At 41.1% G+C, this 20,585-nt stretch overlaps 1 protein-coding gene and 1 long non-coding RNA gene across 2 annotated transcripts in view; one reads left to right on the top strand and one right to left on the bottom strand.

The window, feature by feature from the left end:
• LOC117936929 overlaps window positions 1-12,190 on the top strand; it is a 24,205-nt gene extending 12,015 nt beyond the window's left edge. The window contains exons 2-3 of the long non-coding RNA XR_004655058.1: window positions 753-766; window positions 12,178-12,190. This is a non-coding gene — a long non-coding RNA (uncharacterized LOC117936929). The remainder of the gene's footprint in view (window positions 1-752; window positions 767-12,177) is intronic.
• si:dkey-121b10.7 (heparan sulfate glucosamine 3-O-sulfotransferase 6) overlaps window positions 1-20,585 on the bottom strand; it is a 22,808-nt gene extending 2,223 nt beyond the window's left edge. Inside the window, exon 1 of the mRNA XM_034860423.1 lies at window positions 19,407-20,585. Within this exon, the coding sequence (XP_034716314.1) occupies window positions 19,407-19,915 (509 nt within the window). The 5' untranslated portion in view covers window positions 19,916-20,585. The remainder of the gene's footprint in view (window positions 1-19,406) is intronic.

Below are 20,585 nucleotides of genomic sequence, written 5' to 3'. Positions count from 1 at the left end.
ATAGCAGTTAGTAGTAGCAGTAACCTACTTAACTACACAACAGTTGATTAAGCGTTTTAAGAATAACTCTGGTTTCGAAAAGCAAGGATCCCATCTTATTCTTGTAGTTTTCATAGAATTGGTAAAAAAAAAAAAGAATGTTCTCCCAAGCTGATTGGCCTTTAAACCACAGACATTTTGACTCGTGGTATAGTAGTGTAGAGTAGCACAGTGTTACTAACAAGGCAAGGGTGTCTCTGTAAGCCATGACAGTGTGACAGAGCCGGCATGACCAACGCCAGGACTCTCAAACCCAAGCAGAACAGAATTCCGCCATTGTTGATTTTATTAACTACACCTCTGCTTTTCCTGTTGTTAAATGTCTGAAAAGGGTTCATTGCTGACATTTGGATGCTGAGGAACATATTGTTAAAAAAAAAGTCAGGCAAGCAACATAAGTAGTTGGACAATCAGACAGTTTTTAAACAAATCCCTGGCCAAACTTTGAAAGAAAATACTCTTTTTATTCTAAATAAAGTTGTTTAGGTGATTTGGCAAAACATTTGGCTATTTATAACTGATGTCTAATTGTCTGACCCCTTTTTTGCCCCTGTTGTATTTTGTTACAGCATAATGCCAACCTTCCAGCATTAATGTAGTGAGTACAATGTTATCATTGCAATGAGGACCAAAATATAGGAAAATAAAACCAAATGCAATGTAAAAACAACATTTTGGCTGCAGTTATTCCTACTGAATTAACAGGAAAAAAGTGCAAAGGTATCCTGTAACAAACAGGTTAATTGAGTACTGTCTTATGGTAGCCATGTGTTCGCATTCAATCCTGGATGTTGCCTTTGGCCCTCAGATTGTTATTATCATCAGTGGTAGAGGTATTCTAGGCACACTTTGGCTCTAAAATGACTGTCTGCCCTCTTTCTTTAGATCTTTAGCCCTACTTAGATGACTCAGAGGCTGAGAAGACGTAGTAGTACCTCTAAAAATTCAACAAACCCTGACCAAACCCTGCGCTTGACTCAGAGTCCCTATAACGTGCCAGAGCAGATTGTATATAAAAAAAGGGAAATGGAAGGAAAAGGAAAACCTATTTATCTTGTGTACTTCATTTCATTCAAACGCTACTGTAACTCTAAAATGGAATTTAATAACCTCAATTAAACCTGCCAATTTTTAAACAAAAACAACACACAAAATATAGCCCATTTTGTGGAGTTTGAAGAAGAGATTAAATTGTAATGCTCAGTTTGTTATAGGAATCTAAGCATTGAGGGATGCCAGTGTTGCAACTGGGAAAGATCCCTCAGCTAATTTCCCTGCTTCCCTCCTCCCTCCTCAGCAGGCATGTGGTGATGGCTGGGTCGGAGACTAGTCTTCGTGGTTGGTCTGCACTGTAAGTGAAGGGCTTAAGGGGCTTTGGGCTCTGGTGTGTGGTGATCCATTCCCCTCTCTCTCTTTCTCTCTGTCTCTCTCTTTCATCTGACGCACACAGTCAGATCCAAGTCCTGCTTGTCCCCTGGCATGAAACTATAGGAGGTTAACACCAAATACACAATTTATGGTATTCATAAAAAATAAATAAAACCCTGAGCCTTGTTTAGCCTGGGCTAAACAAAAAGGGAGAGAAATACGTCAAATACCAACGGGAGAACAGTTTGGATACTCAATACTGTTTCTATGGCTAGCCTTACCGCTGGGGTGTATTACAATGAGCATTTCAGGCCAAAGCGTAAGCTGCAACCTGTCGCTCTGAAGCCAAGTTTCTGGGTCGGGGGCGTACTTTGGGTCCCAACATGACCTGAGTGGCAACATAATTCTAATGTGAATCTAAAGCTACATTTCTCATTCAGATTCAAGAGCAGGTTTGGCTTTGAGAGGAAATCCCACCCTTGGATACGGTCACTCTCCAACACATTGTCAATCCCAACGCGCCAAAAACAAAGGTTTGGTCAAGTGCGTTTTGCGTAATTTTTCAAGTGCCTTTGATACCTTTTTTGCGTTTGGTTGGGACTGATTTGGCATACGTTTTCAACGTGCAGGGTTAATCCACTTACTTAAGCTTTGAAAAGGACCATGGATGAGCTAACAGATTGTACGTTTCAGTGACACGCGGGTCCAGAACAGGACACGAACCCAAGTCTCCGGGGGGAAAGTCCGGTGTTGTTTGACCCTTACAGTACATACTACTTGCTACCGTAGTTGCTCTCAACACTATGTCCTCTCTTAGCGCAGTGGTTGAGCTGCTGCTCTGCCCGGTGCGTCCCATAAAGAGGCTAAAGGGTGATTTTTTTTTTTCCAAATATATTTATTGAAGGAATCGTTTAAACAAGGGTTAAACAGGGTAATGACACAAGCGGCAAAGGCTGACAAAGCCTAAGCCACCTCAACCCCTCATCCAACAGATTCTAATAATAATTTAAAGAAAAGTAAAAAAGCCAGCCAGCAGAGAGGACAAGTGAAATCTTGACAGCCAACATAGTGCACGGGACAAATTGAGGGAAAAGGGGAAGAGAAAAGCTGCATTCTCAAGTGCGAGGGGGGGTCCCCCTGGCCTTTAATTGACTCACATGCTCCTGACCATTTGACCAACAGAGGATGCCACATTTTGTGGAAAGTTCTTTCTTTGGTAGACATCTTATAGCAAAGTATTTCCATGTGTAGTACTTTCCCTAACTCTCTAAGCCATTGAGTTTTGCGTCCACCGACCAAGCGTCAGTATTTGATGAGTAGGGAATAAGAATGGTTTGTACTCTCATATGTCATCAATCTGGAAGGTTACTTTATGGTAATTGCATGCTGATTTGGTTCCCCTGCTTCTCTTCTACCTGGCTTGTCTACCTGTGTTTCCTACATTTTAGAAACTGACTCCCGACAACCCCCGAGAGAACATGCCTTTACAATTAAGTATTTCCAGTACAGCAAAAGGAGCAGTTCCATCCTTTAATCAACATATTTTTGGGCTGCAATGCACTCGGGTCCCTTAATATAACTGTCAGCGGACTCTCAGTGCTTCGTTGATGATGTATCTCTCCCAGTATGACTTGTGTGCATCAGTGCAAAACAGTGGCTGCAGAAATAATCCCTCTGGTTTAAAGGGACTGGAAAAACCTCGATTGACATCATCTGTTTTTTATCCAAAGGAATGGCACAAAAAAAACACTACAGAACAACAAAAAAGGCCCAGATATGCAAGATATTTTCAGTATTTTTTTTCTTTTTTCTGTGGTTTCATAATGCAGTGACATCCAAAGCCCACAACCAGATCTGAAAGCAAAAACAACGTGTGGAAAAAAAATTGCCGGTGTGTTTGCGCTGTTTGGTATTTTGCGAGTGTGTTTATGGCAATAAGTGGATGTTTGATTTCATCCAATCAGTCTAATGGAAGCCATGGTGTTCCATTCAAGGCCGAGGGGGTCTCCCATTGACATCATGTTTACATTTTAAACCACTTGCCTGTAATCACACAACAGGCCGGCTACAACAGAAAGCCCAGGAGGAGGCCACACACTGGTGGAGTAAAGGAAAGAGGGAACAGAGTGTTAGAGGAGGAAGACGAAGAAGAAAAGAAAAACAAAAAGAACGGGCTTGAATAAAAGAAAGGAGGTAATGAGAGGTAAGAGCACAGATGGAGAGGAGAAAAACAGCAGTAAGTTAATCCTCTCATTAACTTGGAGTCACATCTAATCTCATTTTGAAAAAGAGATAAAAACATAATGTTTGTTCTTTTCACGTGATACCTGAGGGTTTTGGGAAACCTATCAACCTAATGTTTGTTTTCGTCACACCTTTAACGTTAGCATCTGGAGCAGGAATGCGGTCGGCTTTGAAAGTGCTCAGATGTGCATACAAATGTGTCCAGACACTCTAACTGTGCTCCGTGTGGGTGGGCCGAGCTTTATTAGGTCCTGTTTATAGCACTGCTGGCTAATAGGCTACTGTATATGACTAGAAAATGACTGAGCTGTGTTTACTGACCACCGCGTCAGCATCTCAACAACAGCAACAGGTCAGGTGACAAACAGGGGCTATTTCATGTGATGTACAGTAGAGAGACTGTTTGAATAGCATTTTCCATTTCTGCCCTACAAGCCAAGTTGAGATAACTAGTTTATCAGGGTTCTTTAAAGTTTTTTGAGCCAAAGACCGATTACTGAGAGGGATAAATCACAGTGCCCCTATTACATAGATTGTATAAAATTAAGTTGCATGTTAAACTTACAGTACAATAACGTGTGGGTGGCCTAAAGCCTTTATACATACCCTTTTAGGGCATATCATACTAAGCTATTAAATAATAATTGTTGGCATGCTTTTATAAATCATGATTTAATGTTAACCATACATGTGGCACAAGGAATCCTCAGGATGAACTGGATCTGTGGGTGGCCACCTTAGTGACTACCTTACCTATAGGCTAGTCAGCACATCATGAATGTGTTGGCTGATTTATATTTGCTAACAATATGTTGGATTCATGTTAAGAAAATTATAATTACCTGCAGAAACTCAGAGGACCCGCTAGGGGTCCCAGACCCCCTGTTGAAGATCTCTGGAATACATGGTTAGAATTGAGTTTGAATGAAATCGTTTGACACTTTTACTTTTGACTTTACACGTTACAGAATTTGCATTAACTTCAGTAAATTACAAGCCGTAACGCACTCTGGCTTGGTAAACTGCACTCTCTGCCACAGAGAGACGGCTATACACAAGTCAAAGCTAGCGAGATAGCCACAGCTAGGCTTAGTTTAAGGTATATTTAGTTTATTTGCTTTTATCTGTAATTAAAGTATGCAGGGGTGGATGACTATGCATGACTAGCCAATCATAGAAGAGTATAAGTAACTGCTAGTGCACCTTCTGGCTTTAAACTGAATTCACACAATTTGATATTGTTAAAGGGCCAATCGATCAGTTCTAGAGAGTACTTCTCAGCCTTCTGGAGGAGCTTAATAAAGTTTGACCATATAATGATGGTGTGATGTCATCAGGGTTAACTCGGCTTCAGCTTGGAGACTACACATTTCTTAAGAAAATAAAGCCTGCAATGCGAACCAAGGGGCATGGGGCGAGAGGTGGGTGAAAGTCAAGGAAGCTGTATGCCAAGGAGGCCAAGGAACTTGTATGAAAAAAGCTACTGAGTTGCATGATGGGAAATGTAGGATACAGCAGCATTTGGAGTTTCATCCATACTAGAAAAAAAAACAGCAGCTGCAAATAATTTAACATTACTTCTTAAAATGTGTTTCTTGCACAGTTCCCAACTATGCAGGGAAATAGTAAACAGCTTTTCTAACAAATGGAAGACTGATAGACACACAGCAAAACGGACTACTTTAATAGATGAATAGCCATAGCTCTTTTAGTTTTACTATTACTATAATTGACACTGTTAATCATGTCATTCCATTATATCCACTGCTAAAATAACTATGAGTCATGTTTAGTTAGGTATTATTCTCTCTCTCTCTCTCTCTCTCTCTCTCTCTCTCTCTCTCTCTCTCTCTCTCTCTCTCTTGCAGATGGCCGCCCACCAAGAGCCAGATTCTCACTGGTAAAAGGAAGTTTTCCCTTGCCGCCGTGTGCAATTGCTCTTGGGGAAATTGTTGGGTCTCTGTAAATTCTAGAATGTGGTCTAGATCTATTCTATCTTCAAAGTGTCCTGAGATAACTTCTGCTATGATTTGCACAGTATAAATCAAATAAAACTGAATTGATTATAGGCCTACTATACATTTGCTCACATTGAAACATCAAACCTGCATTGATTTTTTTAGGTGTTCTGTATGGAGTAGGACAACAGATCACATCTAAAACGGCATAAAGCAAATGCATTACAATGTTTTGCATCACAACATCTGTTTTTCAGCATGAAAATCTCTGAAATCGACTCCACTAATTCTGTAGTTGTTGCTCTATGGCTTTGCTGGGCATAAAAGTAGTCCACTCACTATAATGCTTCTCAAATGGGAGTGTGTGTGTGTTTATTTTAATGTAAAAAGGGCTGCAGGTACGATAAACACAGTGGCTATTATCTCTTCTCTAGTGGCACACACACACACACACACACACACACACACACACACACACACACACACACACACACACACACACACACAAACACACACACACATTTCACAGGATGGTTCCACATCTGGGAGTAATATTGTCTTCAGTTTGAGTGTGTGCGGCAGAGATGAGGGAAGTGTTATTGAGTAAGGAAGTTTCCTAATGGTGCCGGGGGTTCGGAGCTACAAAATCTGTGATCCATACCGGCTCTGACGGGCCGAGGCCAGACCCCCGGACCCTCCTAATCCCCACCAGCCTGCACTGCGCCAAAATGGACTCCTCCACCCTGACGGTCAGAGGCAGATGGTTGTGATTCCGAGGGTGAGACCACCAGGGATCACACGGGATCATGTAATGCAACATGTCATCATGTGCAGATTTCTCTGCCGTACATGTGATGTTAGCCCCTTCTTTTTTTTCCTCTATCCCTCCATTGCTCCTTCCCTCACCTCTGTTTTTAACCACTTTTCTACATCTCCCTCTAACAACTTCAAAGCTTCCACTTGGCCTCTACTATACCCTTCAAAGTAAGACTGTTATGAATACAATTCTACACGTCGGAAAGAATTTTACTGTGAGACACACTGACATCTTCAACCACTACAGACGGACACATGAGACAGATACATTCTGCCTGCCTGTGTTCAAAGATGTGTAGAAGCTGCTGCGTGGAGGGAGAGGTTTGTCATTACTGACGACAAATACAGGGCTGAGGAGCTTCTGTGGGTTGATTAGAAGTCAGCGGGGACTGTAAGCAACTCAATAAAAGAGGAGGTAAAGTAGTACTTCTCTTTTGTGTCTGTTGGAGTTGGGCCATTACATTAGCTGGATGATGTATCTGGCCAAAATTTAGTTTTTTGATAAATGTATCCATCGCAATGTAAAAATAGAGAAAAAAAGTCTTTCTTGGACTTTTTTTTTTTTTCAGGTATTCTGGCTATGAGGCTGCCAAAATGCGATTTTAAGGTTAAAGCAATTCATGATAAGTAATGGCATCTGTTTTTCACTGCAGAGTTTTTGTAACTACATGCAGTTTCAGAGGTGTTTCTTGTAAAGAACACTTGAATGAAAATTGTGTGAACTTTAAAATTTTAGGAATGAAGAGTCAACTTTGTACAGGGTTTTTGCAGTGTTAACTCAATTCAATTTAATACTTTTAAACCTTTTAAAGTACCCATATTATGCTCTTTTTCAGGTTCATAATTGTATTTTCATAGATTTTCAAAAAACACCATATTTTTGTTTCACTGCACATTGCTGCAGATCCTGTTTTCACCCTGTGTGTTTAGATCTCTGTTTTAGCTACAGTGACACATTTCAGTTCTTTCTATCCCTTCTTTCTATAATCTTTGTTGGGAGTCACACATGTGCAGTAGCTAGGTAAGATCACATCAGCTAGATAACTCTTTCCGCAACTTTGGTCATTAAAAGGCAGGATTAGCTGGGAGACTTCTTCTAAACGAGGGCACACTTGTGGAATACCTGCAGAACAGGGACATGGAAGTAGTTCTTTTGTAGGTTATGGTGAGCTAGTGTGTGTTGTAGCAGTGTTTTGCCATTGAGAACGAGCTAGCATGCTAGCATGCTACGGTTAGCCACCTCGTCTTGACTAGTTACGTAGAAAGCCGTGAAGCCACACGGAGACTGAAGGCAGAGGACATTCAGAAACCTGTATCTCACGCAATGCAGCATGGATAGTTTTGTTTTCCAAGTTTATATGCATGTGGAAGCACCAGAGACATTATTTTTTCATAATATGGGCACTTTAAATACCACATAGAATGCAAATTCATACCATTTTTAAGGTCAAAGAATAACAGAAAGCCAGTCACGACAATAAGAGCTACATTCATTTATTAAGTATATTAATTGATTGACATAATTGCACCATTTGTGTTTTTACTTCCCAGTGCTGTGTGACAATTATTCCTAGTAATGTCATTAAACAATTCACGTGACCTGGACCCAGATAGGCAGCAGAAAATTGGTAGATTGATAAAAAAAATATGTTACTGTCTATAGTAAGCTCACACGGTCTTATTTGAGAAAACTGATGTATGTTGTTTAAGATTTTTCAAGAACTGCAGATACCCTGTTTTACACTGAATATTGCTACAGGATCTCATCCATCAGCCCCTTACATAATATCTGTATTACATAAACCCATATTGCCCACAGCTCATGTTACTGTATCTCGCTTCAGCGTGTGTGTGGCACCATTATACACTCTGAAGGTTACCGTCTGGCTGACGCACCAGGGTGGTGAGGAATATTTTTACTAGAGGAGGTTTGCATCACTGGGGTAGGTCGGTAGGAAAGAGATGAAGAATGTGTCTAGCTGAGGGGAAATATAGAGGCGTAACGGTTAATAGAGACATCACAGGGCCTGAGAGCCGTGAGTGAGTGAGGAGTGAGAAGTGGTCAGTCAGAGTTTCCTCTGAGAAACCAGGACAGCCTTAATGACAGAGGGAGATAGATGTGTCTGTGTCTTTGTGTGTGTGTTTGTGTGTGTATGTGTGCTTTTATGGGTGAATTTTATTTTAAAGCTAATTTTATGCCATTTGAACCTTCGGTACAGCTTGCAATTATACGAATGATCTCATAATTGCTGAATGATCTTACAATCTGGCAAGGTCGGTGACTCGAGTTCTGTGTTCCGTACCGTCGGAAGCCGGAGGAGCCGGAGGCTTTAATTTGGGCCGATTTGACTTGTTGAATTGTACAGTGGGCAGTCGGACCCAATGACAAATCTGACAGGTGGAGTGCCAGCCCTTGACTAGCGAATCAGTGGACTTATGTTAAAACACTTACTGGAAATGACGAGCGGGATGAGCGTGACAAACACCTCTCAAAATCTGACGAAAATCTTTCAAACTGACCTTCGTTGATAAAAAAAAACAGGTTGTGGTGAACTTTTTTCATAAAATTCAGGATCGTATTCTAAACGAGCCGCCATTATGGTCGGCTTTAAAATTAGGTAGTATCTAGGGCCACATGATGCGTTCGTCATTTCCCTTTTTCATTTTTTGTAATTGTAATCTGAAAATACAGATTAGCGTGGCCTACTGTTACGGAGACTTAAGTCTTGTGCACGCGCAGAACATACGCTCAAGTCAGCGTCGCTATGTTGTGTTCTGAGGCACTTCAGTCCGACTGCCTTTTTTGCAGATGGTTGGCCGTCGGGTTGGTGTGTTCACGGTTGGTGTGTTCACGGGAATTCTTGGGGTACTGTTATCTTGACGCAGCGGGAGGTGATTGCGCCCGTAAGCAACAAAAAACTTGGTCTAAAGTCAATTTCATGTTAGTTTACCTGCAAATTAGAAAAATGTGCCTAGGCTCACAACACGCGCACAATATGCCCGTTACACACACACACAGAGAAGCTAGGCAGCACACAAACATGCAATAGATTACAAATAAAAATATGACGACGCAAATCCGCAATCATAATAGCAAAGGTACAAACGCGCCTGGCTTTTAAAGGGAATGGGAGATAACACTCTGATTGATTTATTGCATGTTAAGCCCAAACACACCTAGGAATTAATGAAAACACCAAGTACAACCCTTTTGAACCATGTATCCGGCACACGGACCCTGTTAAGTGTTACCATAAAAAGTGACCCTTAGAGAAGCTGTTAGGCAGATTTTGTTAATTTAGTACAGAGCCAGGCTAGCAGTCTTTATGTGTGTGGTTGCTCCCCCGCCCCCGTCCTGACTTATCAAATGGGAAAATCTGCAGTTGTGTTCCTGCCAGGCCCGTAGTGGCCTACTTGTGTGGCTTTATCTCAGGGAGCTGCCGGGGGCCCCGGGGGCCCCACCCTGCCTTCATCCGATCGACTGAACACAGGATAGAGGGAGGGCTAGATTGGGTAGATCCTGACCCCAGTGATGTCACAACGTCCTTCTCACAGTTACATAATTGAGCAGTTAGTAAGATGAATGTACGTGGACATTTAAATTTAAAATGATTCAGGAAGCGGTCTTTTGACATAAACATATTTACATGTACCTTGAACTCAGGACATTAAAGCTGAAGCAATTAGTCAGTTACTCAGTAGTTGAATGACAGAAAATAGATAATAAGTAATTTAAGCAACGTGCTTAATGTCAATTTAGGTTCTTGGAACACGTAATTTCTTTTACATTTAGGGACCAAAAAATGTATCAACTATTTAAGAAAATGTCACATTTGTTGCAGCCAGAGCACATATTCATGTATTAAACATAATAAGACTATTACTTAAATATATTATATATATATATATATATATATATATATATATATATATATATATATATATATATATATATATATATATATATATATATATATATATATATATATATATATATATATATATATATAATATATAATATATATAATATAATATAATATAATATATATATATATATAAATAATATATACATAAATAGCGGCTAGCCTATGACAGTATACTGATTGTACCTCACTGTTTTTTTTCTCAGATTTAAATACTTTAGTCATGAGGAATACAAAATAACATCTAATACATACATGAAAAGTGGGAAGATTCTGAAATATTACGGTTGTTGCTATTTATATTTGGAGGAACTCACCATATTTTGTAATACACACAGATACATCGTCACCTTTCAATATATTATTAATAGATAGTTAGATGGATAGATATATTGATTGATTTTCCAGATTAAACATGAGTCAACATGTACAGACTTTAATGGTTACTGTCCTCTCTGAGTCCGCACAGGCGACAGAAAACCTCCAGCTCTTAACTAATTAAAAAACTTTTCTAAATGAGTACATTTGCACACACCTCAGAAACACTGTAATTGACTCAATATGGACTTTTGCTCGTCTGGCAACTCCTTAGGTCACAACCAATAAGAACACTCGATACTGTCCAATGCTGAAAAAACAACTTCCGAGCAGTTTCAGCCTGCCACTCCTTGTGGTTTCTCAGCTCATTATTAGCAGTGTCTTAAGCTCAAAACGGAAAAAAGTGCTGGCAGAAGCACGGCTGGAAAAAGGCCATTAAGCGGTCTGCTATTAGTGCCATCTATCAGACTCATCAGAGTGGACTCGGGAGGCCTTGGCTACGCTTACACACATCAGACATACAGAACACGGTCGAGTTTGGATGGACATGAAGCGGGAGCTGGTGTTGGTTTCCAGATTTCCTCCCATCACATCGTCTTGTTTGATGTGTTGCTTATCCTCAAATTCAGCTTCAGCTCTCAGTGCCAGAGTTTCAGGCATAATTTATCTCATTTCCTCCCAAAGCCAGCACAGGCATCACTGACAATTAACCAGTTCAAGACGGTTGGGTCAAACCGATGGGAGTTTTCTAGGAAGGTTGTATAGCAGACAAAGAAAGGTGTGTTTTTCTGTCAGATTCTCAGGGTGGCTGCAGGTTCTCACAACCCCCCAGCCACCCAGCCAGCCAGTCAGACATTACACAGAGATAGACATCAGTGGAAGGTCCACGGCCACACACACACACACACACACACACACAACGTGCCTCTCCAGACAGACCAGATCATAACCAAACAGGAGTGACTATGTGCGATCATATGTTATCGATTTCTTTTCAGTCATTTCAAAGTAATTGACGTCAATGGAGAAAGTCAGTTGATATTGTATTAAGACCCTTTCTTAAATACAAAACTGTAAATAGAGCCATAGGACAGTAGAATTACTGTAATTTATTTGAATTTGCTGGTCTACCTCTTAGCTAGTGATATTGTGTGACATGGTAATCCGTACTAACCGTTTATAGTAAAACACCAAAGTCCCACAATAACGTCTAGTGTAAATCTGAAATCTGAACTATCCTTTTAGTGTCCAGTATGATTACAGTGACCAATAACTCTTATATGAACACGTGAATATTGTTTCAAGACGGAAGTAAAAAACTGTTTACCCTGAGAATATCCTCCATTCCCAGAATAAAAAGGTAGCAGAGCGTTGTCACGGTGCGCTCTGGCAGCACTGCAACCCTGATCAGGACATCACGTTTTACCATCCAATCATCAGTATTGCAAGAATTAATTTGAAAAAGTAGTAACTATAGTGTAGGAGTCAGATAAATGTATTGGAGTATAAAGTTAAAATGACAAAATGGTACTAGTAACTGTACAACACTTTAGTCCGTTGCTGTTGTGTAACATTTTCCCCCCCATTTTCTATTGCTATTAATTTACTTACTACTAATTTCTTTCTACCCTTTACTCATCTTTACACACTTCCTGTACGCACACTCATCCAAAACAAAAGGCCGATGGCACAAAGCAAAAAGAGAAGAAAAAAGAAGAGGTTTAAAGGAAACGAAAGCATGACATACACAGAGACAAGATGGAGGAAGTAGACAGAAGATCATTTTGTTGTGGTCCATTAAACGTGGTGGCTTGTCAGTCATCCTGATCTCTGTCTGTGTCACAGGGAAAGGCAGCCTTTGATGAGTTTGTGGCTCGAGCAAAAGTATGTAACAACATGTCTTGAGTCTTCTTTAAATGCCTCTCAGCCTGACCGTCTGGAATTAAAACCCAGACGACTGAAATTTAAACCAGCCGCAGTGATGGGCGACACAAACCGTCTAACTGATTGAAGTGTGGTGAGGTTCAGAGTTACACCCGTGGTCCTCTCATCGTGCATCTGACTGCGTTACGTCTGATTGGATGAGACATGGCATGCTGGGAGTCCAAAGGTCAACCAATGACGAGCTGTCAAAATATTTACGACTAAGTAGGATCAGACCTCTTTTTTCCTCAGAGTAAAAATCCATATCTGTCTCATACCAATTTATCAAGTCATGTTTGATTCTACTCTTATAGTTTTCCGACTTCATTTACATATTTAGTCTGGCAAAAAGCCCTTTACATGTAAATAGCAGCATGTGTCATATCCTGTTTATTGGCTCTGACAGAAATGCAGTATAGTGCTGCTTATTTTCATGCGTATAACCGACTAGTTTTCCCTTCCTGCTGATGCGGCTTCAAATTCTCGCAAAGCATTAAACCCTGTCTTCGGCACAAAGCCTTCTTTCTTCCAGCATGATCTGTACATTTCCCCTTTCTCCGAATTCTTGCCTTTGTCAGTCTGAAAAACACTGTGCAACACGCAGCTCCTAAGAATGCAAGCAAAGAGGATATTCAACTGGAGAATCCCCTGTGATTGGTAGAAAGGTCTGACAGGAAATAAAACCTGGACGTTCCTGTGTAGGTAGCTGAACCACACAACACGCTTCCCGAGGAGACTGTTCGGAAAAAGAAATGAGTCGATGAGGAAAGAGATTTAAAAGACGAGAGAAAAAGCATTGACTCTCTAGCTAACAGGAGCAAAGGCACGTCCAGTGGCTTTACGTTACACACCTCGAGTGACCTGAACAAGCCGATAAATCCAGTCCCAGCAACACTCACACTGTGGGGTATAAATGTCAGCCTTGCAGGGGAGTAAGGGCTCCTACAACAAGATTGAATATTCACAAGTGAATTCATTTCTGCTGCAACTGCGTGATAAAGGCAGAAAGAGAGAGAGAGAGAGAGAGAGAGAGAGAGAGAGATCAATAGAAAGAACCTATTTTAGGTGATCGATTTCGGGAAATTACATTTATATCTCCTGGATATTTATAAGAAGTGTCAAGAAAAGGCGAAGCGACGCTGAAAAGAAAAAGGGGGCAGGCAGTGGACGGACTTTCAGGTAGAGCTGGAGCAGTGTGAATGAATCCAAGCTTGCACACGTACGCACGCGCACACACACGCACACACACATTCACTCTGCACACCATGGCTGTCTAAACCCTCATTCTCCACCACCAAACCACAGAATCGTTTCCAGTAGATGGCAAAGCCAAGGCTTTTCCACATATAAGCATTTTTTCGAAAACAATTTGCCAAATGCTTCCTTTAAGGATGTCCATGTGTTTTACTTGGTTACCAGCTGAGGACAATAGCCAAGTCTCTCTCTCTCTCTCTCTCTCTCTCTCTCTCTCTCTCTCTCTCTCTCTCTGAGCTCAAAGACACAGTCAGCCCTTGCAGATGAAGAGCTCTGTCAGAGAATAAATGTTAAAGTGATACTTTCCAGCCCGGTTTCAGATGATATTGTTGGCTTGCCATACAGCGATTCTGTTTGAAATTGATGTATGTGAATCACTGGGTACTTAACATGTGATTACACTAAATGAATAATATTTCTATAACTGCAATATCTAGAAGTATGGACTAGGCAGTAGCGCAGAAGGGGGAGGAAGAAAGTACAGTAGGAAGGCACAGGAAGTCTTCTGTGCCAACTGATTATTCATTAGGCACAACATATGGAGGGTCAATGTTGAGATATGGCAATTAATACCAACACAATATTAAACTAAATTAATACTATTTTTAGAACTATGTGATGGGTTTGGTCATGTGATGCTAAAAGGTAAGGCAGGGAAAGGAGAATGTATCATTACTTAAGCTAACCTCAATAAATCAGTTTATTTGTCACTCAAAATCGTTTAAAAATACAAATTTGGTAAAATGTGACCTGTGACTACTTCGTTAAGGTTTTGGGACCTTTGTTGTCATGGTTACAGTAATAACTACAGGGTTACGTTAAGAGAGCGGTTGTGGTCATGTTTAAAATAAAGCAAAGCTGACTGTTTGAAGGAATCGGGAAACAAACAGAGGTCTCTCAGGGAGACGTCCGATGTTCTGTGGAGCCATGGATCCTCTCTGACTCCGTCCCTCTGTGGACCTGATCCTCAGAGTCTAGAGTCACAAAACCTACAGCCACTGGGGGGCTCTGGCACCTGAATGAAATGGCCAATTCTGTCGTTGTCTTAGGAGGACAGTCCTTGTGTTACATCCGACCTAGTCTATATCCACAATGTTCCATGGATCCCGCTCTTTCCGCCCAGATGTCCGTTACTTTCCTGCTTTCTTTGTGTTGGAATTTTAAACTCTGGTATATTTATAGGACTATGGGTAACTGCTCCTAAGATTTCTACAGGGTAAATCCAGACAGCAAACTGGACTACCTGTCCAATCTGAGTTTTCTGTTACACAACTTTTGAACATACACATGTTCCACCAAAACAAGGTCCTTCCCCATGCTATATTGCAGCGGCGCCGTGGCTCTGTCTGGCGCTTAGTGCCGCCCAAGACGATTGTGATGGGTTTAAAGAAATGCCAATAAACCAGAGCATGTTTCTCTCCCAACCACGGAATGTTGTGTGGACTAGCCAGACCCTCCTCCGCAGCGCTGTGGAGGAGGGTCTGGCAAAGCGAGATTATATCTGACTCAATACGTAGTTATAGTTTCTTAAATTAAATCATACAATACTCCACAATACTCCACAATATTTCCACATAACCTCTGGACTATACGTTACTTTTACATGCTTGGAACAATTCCATCTTTCTGATATTAAAATAATAAAAGTCCCAGTGACTCTTGTTGCTTGTCTGTGTGCCAGTGAACTACACAGCCCCTGGGTACAATAAACTTCCCCTATAGCACTAAAGGAACAGTGAAGCGCTCATTCTAGCCCAGTGCTATTCGAGATGAGGATGTGGGTGGGTGGGGGTGTTGACTAATGCTTCATAAGGCCTTGTTTAACTGCAACTGGGGGACTAATCCCTCTCAGCCACTCTGCATGTCCCTGAGCTGTCCATATTAATGCCTGACCTGTCACTACACCGGTCCAATTCACACAGTGTTGACACGAGCAGTCGGCGGATTAGCACAGAGAAAAAACACACGTTTTATTAAGCCTTCAGAAGAGAATAGGAGAAGAAGAGAAAAAAGATAGGTGAATTAATCACGTCTGTGCTAAGAGAACACAAGGTAAGGTCAGGTTAACATCGACACAAAGCCGTAACAGAAACACGTAAAGGTTGCTCGTCTTCTCACCTTTCGCTTCTGCTCTGTCACCTTTCGGATAACTAACTACAGATCCTAACGAGTGTTGCTTTCAGCTGAAAATGCATGTCAGTGGTTTTACCGTCACACACAAAAATAAAACTGTTATCTTTTATCACCAAAGATCATACGTTATGCATTTTAAAGTCTGTTTGCAGTTGGTCTCCTATACCTTTAAAAAGTGCAAGTATACCACTGTAAAAAGCAAAGGTGTTACACCGGATGGAGAGAGTGGTGAGCAGCATACTGATTTGATTTTTGTAAGAGTTTTTTTGGGTGCTTTTCCCTTTATTATATCGTGGATAGGCACAAAAGGGGGAGTGAAATGGGGGATGACACGCAGCGAAGGGCCACAGGTCGGATTCGTTCCAGAGCCGCTCCAGGACTCAGTCAACATGGGGGGAACGCCCTTACTGGATGAGTTAGAGGCCGCCCCAAAAATAACTAATTTGAACTTAAATGACCTTTGACCCATGCCAACCACAACCTGCGTCCAATGACATTGTGCTAATACTGTAAAAACATTGGGAAGTTATGACGCCGATATTTTTTACTGAAGAGAAGACAGTGGATAAGTTAATTTGTGCATCTCTGAATTCACACCTGTCAGTAAATCTACTGTCAACTGGAGTTTAAATATGAAGCCTGGCGGAAAGGATAAGAGCATAGGGTACAAGGTTTGAACATTTATTTTAAGATTGTTTAATATTATGATGTAGTCCATGGTATCCTATAGTTGCTGCTTTGGAAGATTATTTCCTGTCTGTTATTTCGGGAGAGACATAAAGGACAACTGCAATCTCACAGTTCTAGTCTGTTGAACCCTTAAGTTTCCCAAAATAACTCCTTTCATCTGCTAAGAATAAAGCAGTTATGTTATAATAAAAGGGCACATTTAGTAAAAAAAACAATTAACAGTTCTTCTTCGAGACAAATCATGCTTGTTTGGGGTAAAACACGCCCTTTCAAGAACACCTTATTATAGCTTCATGTTTATGTTAAATATTGATATTAAAGATGGTTTGTGCATCATTTTATTCACATTTTCAAAAATGCCAACAAGTTATAAAGATCTAAAACAATTCATTAGAGCTGAAAAAACAAGTCAACTAATTGATTAGTTGAGCCACAGAAGACGTAATTATTGATCCATCATTTCACTTACTATATCAGCAAAAATGCCAAACATACTCTAATTGCAGTTTCTCCAATGTGAAGATTTGCTGCTTGTACGATAGTAAACTGGATATATTTGGGGAATGGACTTATGGTGGATAAAGAAAATAAATTCGAAGCTGTCATCTTGCACACTGGGAAATCATGTTTTTTTTCATTTTTCAGACATTTTTTAAGACAACATTTTGCTAAAATTAGTTTGTTTCTTCAACGCTTCATCCCGTATTTTGCATTTTCTCCTCTATGAAAACTAATTGCAAAGAGCTGTTTTACAGATGTTACAACTACTTGGATAAAATGCACATGTCTGTATTAAGAATATTCCAGAGGATACGGTTTCATTAATTCATCAAATCCAAGTTAAAAAACTGCCTCGAGCTGCTGGCCACATCACTCATTAACTGTAACACCGCACATGCAACGGGAATGTTGATGTGGCTTGCAAGCAGCAGGAAAACCCCAGCTTCCTCTGCCTCCTTAAAAAAAACATTCTGAGTAATAAGAACTCACACACACACACACACACACACACACTTTGGTCTCTGGTGTCACTTAGTACTGTTCCACCTGAGCCTCACAGAGAACAGATCATTACCCGTCTCTATTGATCTCTGCTTCTCCTCTCATCCGACATGTTACTGCCACACCTCCGTGTTCTCCTCTCTCTTCTACTTGTCACTTTATCAAACCGTCATTTACTCCACTAGATCTTTTTTCCTCATCCTTCCTCTGTAATCGTTCATGATGTCCACCAAAGACATGAAGATTCTTAACATGCAACAACAACAACAACAACAAAAATCCCACCTTTTATTTGATCATTTTTAACATTTTAGTCCATAAACTTAGAATGGTGTCTCTCTGCATGCTGCAATCTGGCAAGAAAAAATGATCATGTGTCTGGGTTTCATTGGAAAAATTTTAAATGGAGGCTCTTTGTGACAGGAGAAATATCGCTGTCGGCCTTCAGAAGCCCATTTCGGCTGATCTTCAACAAACACCTGACTGCGGGGTCATCCACACTACCACCATCCACAACAACCCATCCTCCCTCCGTGATCAGGCCAGCGGCCAGGCCCTCAGGGGACCGACATGGGACACTTAGGGAAGCAGCCTGTCAGCTCAATAAACAGCCCTTTATTGGCAGGGGACTGAATACGCTGCCATCCCTGGTAGCTATCTGCACGGCCTCTTATTGGTGCTGAGGGATATTAATGAAGAGAGGAGAGGGACTGATCACATCACGCATGAGAGGAAAAACATGCTTCATGTAGACTGTAAGTGGAGAGTATGTTTGAAATGTTGCTGTTTTTGTTACATCATGCTCAGTCACTATGGCCTATGTCATTCATTACTGACTGTTAAAAGGAAACTAGGAAATACATAATGATCTGACGACAGCAAATGAAAATGCCACCTTTTTTTCCACTGTGGCCCCAGATTGGATAAAAAGTCATTTATACTATATGGCACTTAAAAAGTGTCAAAACTACCCACTTCTAAATTTGTAAACCTTAGATACTATATCATTTATTTCTACATTTGACGTCTGAAGGTCAGATTTCCAAAAAACAAAACGAGATGTAAAATGAGATTTGTGTACTTTGTGATCACACCTCATCATCCACCCCATCAGTCAAGATCTATGAAAAACTTGACTAGATTGACTCAATATTAAAGATAAAAGCTATTTCATGCACATTTTGCAGTGCAGAGCAAAATTCCTACTACTATCATTAGATTGTCATCTGTAATCAATGCCTTTTTAGGTTCCTTTTTTTTTTGGTGTATAAATTAAATTTTTGCTTAATAAAGGTAAGCTATAAGGCTTTGTTCATGTTTATAAGCATCTTGAGGAAGAAAAAAAGAAAATTCTGAAGCTTCTGGAAAGGGACAGTGAGCAGCTCCAACTTCCAATCACGCGTCCATGACTTCTGCCCTGAACTTTGACCCCTGCCAGTTCACCAGCCTACTATTTCGGTCATTTCCCCGTTTGCGGAAAGCAGAAAAACTCATGATTTGGATTTGGATAAAATGTAAGCCTATTATTATTCTATTTAATGACTTGTTGTACCATTTCGATTCAATTCAATTCATTTCAATTATATTTATATAGCGCCAAATCACAACAACAGTTGTGTCACAGCGCTTTTTATAAAAGAGCAGGTCCAGACCGTACTCTGTGATGTTATTTACAGAAACCCAACAATACCCAAGATAAGATAGCCAGAAGACAAGATAAAAAAGAAGATGTGCTAACCTGTACCAGTCCAGTCCCTTCTCGTAGAAGCGGTCAAAAAAGTGCGGTTCGGAGCCGACGGCTCTCACGTCCGGATGGATGCGCAGGAACTCCAGCAGAGCCCGCGTGCCACCTTTCTTCACCCCGATGATGATGGCCTGAGGAAACTTTTTGCTGCCGAAATTATTCGCTATAGAGATGTTGTTAGATGGAGCAGCGCTGTTCGACAGCTCCGACAGCTGTTCCCGGACAACCTGAGACGCGTTATACGCGCCGAGCGCTTCGTGTCCATCGTTTAAGATGAGTTTGTTTTGAAAATTACTTTGTTGGTCATATACTGGCCTAGGCAAGGAGTCACAGTATCCGTTGAGGCAGTAAAAGAGGTAAGTGAAGAGAATGATCATGGTAAAGAAGACGGACAGCTTGGACTGCACCCTCAGGTGTCCAAAGTTGAACGCTGCTCTCCATTTACTATATCCCATGAGTCGCAATCCTGAGCATGTGGACACAACGCAGGAAACATGCCACATCAAAGGACAGCATTCTTTAAAAGTCACTCAAAACTGGCAACGCTTTTTAAATAATCACCGCGCTCGTGCCACAGTAGCAAGTGGCGCAAAGCCTGGCCCCCGTGCGTCAAAAAGCAACACATGTTCCTCGGCTTATCGCACTCGCCCTTTGACTCTTTCTCTCGTCAACTCCTCATCAACACAGAACATGTAGAGGGTTAAATAACTTGAGCCAAGTCCCAACGATGATTTAGTAGAAAAAGGGGTCTGTGACTATAACTACATTAATGTCCGCGAGCGCTCCTCCTGTGCGCTCCCGTGCGGCTCCAGCAGCAGCAGCAGCAGCAGCAGCAGCAGCAGCAGCGGCGGCTCTATAGGAAACCCTCAACAACCCTTTTCCGTCTCACTGCCAAATCCACGCCCTGTTTATCAAACACACGCCCCTTCCATCCTCAGCCCGGGTCACACTAAAATAACACCGGGGAATAATGGACAATGCCCCCTCTCCAAGCTGCCAGAGAGGGAGAAACGCTCATATCAAATTGTTGTTATTTTAGAGAAATATAGTCATTAGTTTGATTGTGTTCAATGCATTGGAAGAGGAGAGGAACATGATGAAGAGGGGATATTAGTTTCTGATTGCAGACCGAGGATGCAATTTTTCCTCATTTCCCCTTTAAATCACCTCTTG

The sequence above is a fragment of the Etheostoma cragini genome, chromosome 21 (genome assembly GCF_013103735.1).
Source record: "Etheostoma cragini isolate CJK2018 chromosome 21, CSU_Ecrag_1.0, whole genome shotgun sequence".
NCBI lineage: Eukaryota > Metazoa > Chordata > Actinopteri > Perciformes > Percidae > Etheostoma > Etheostoma cragini.
The sequence above is the reverse complement of the archived record's forward strand: the minus strand, read 5'-3'. Positions and strand labels throughout refer to the sequence as shown.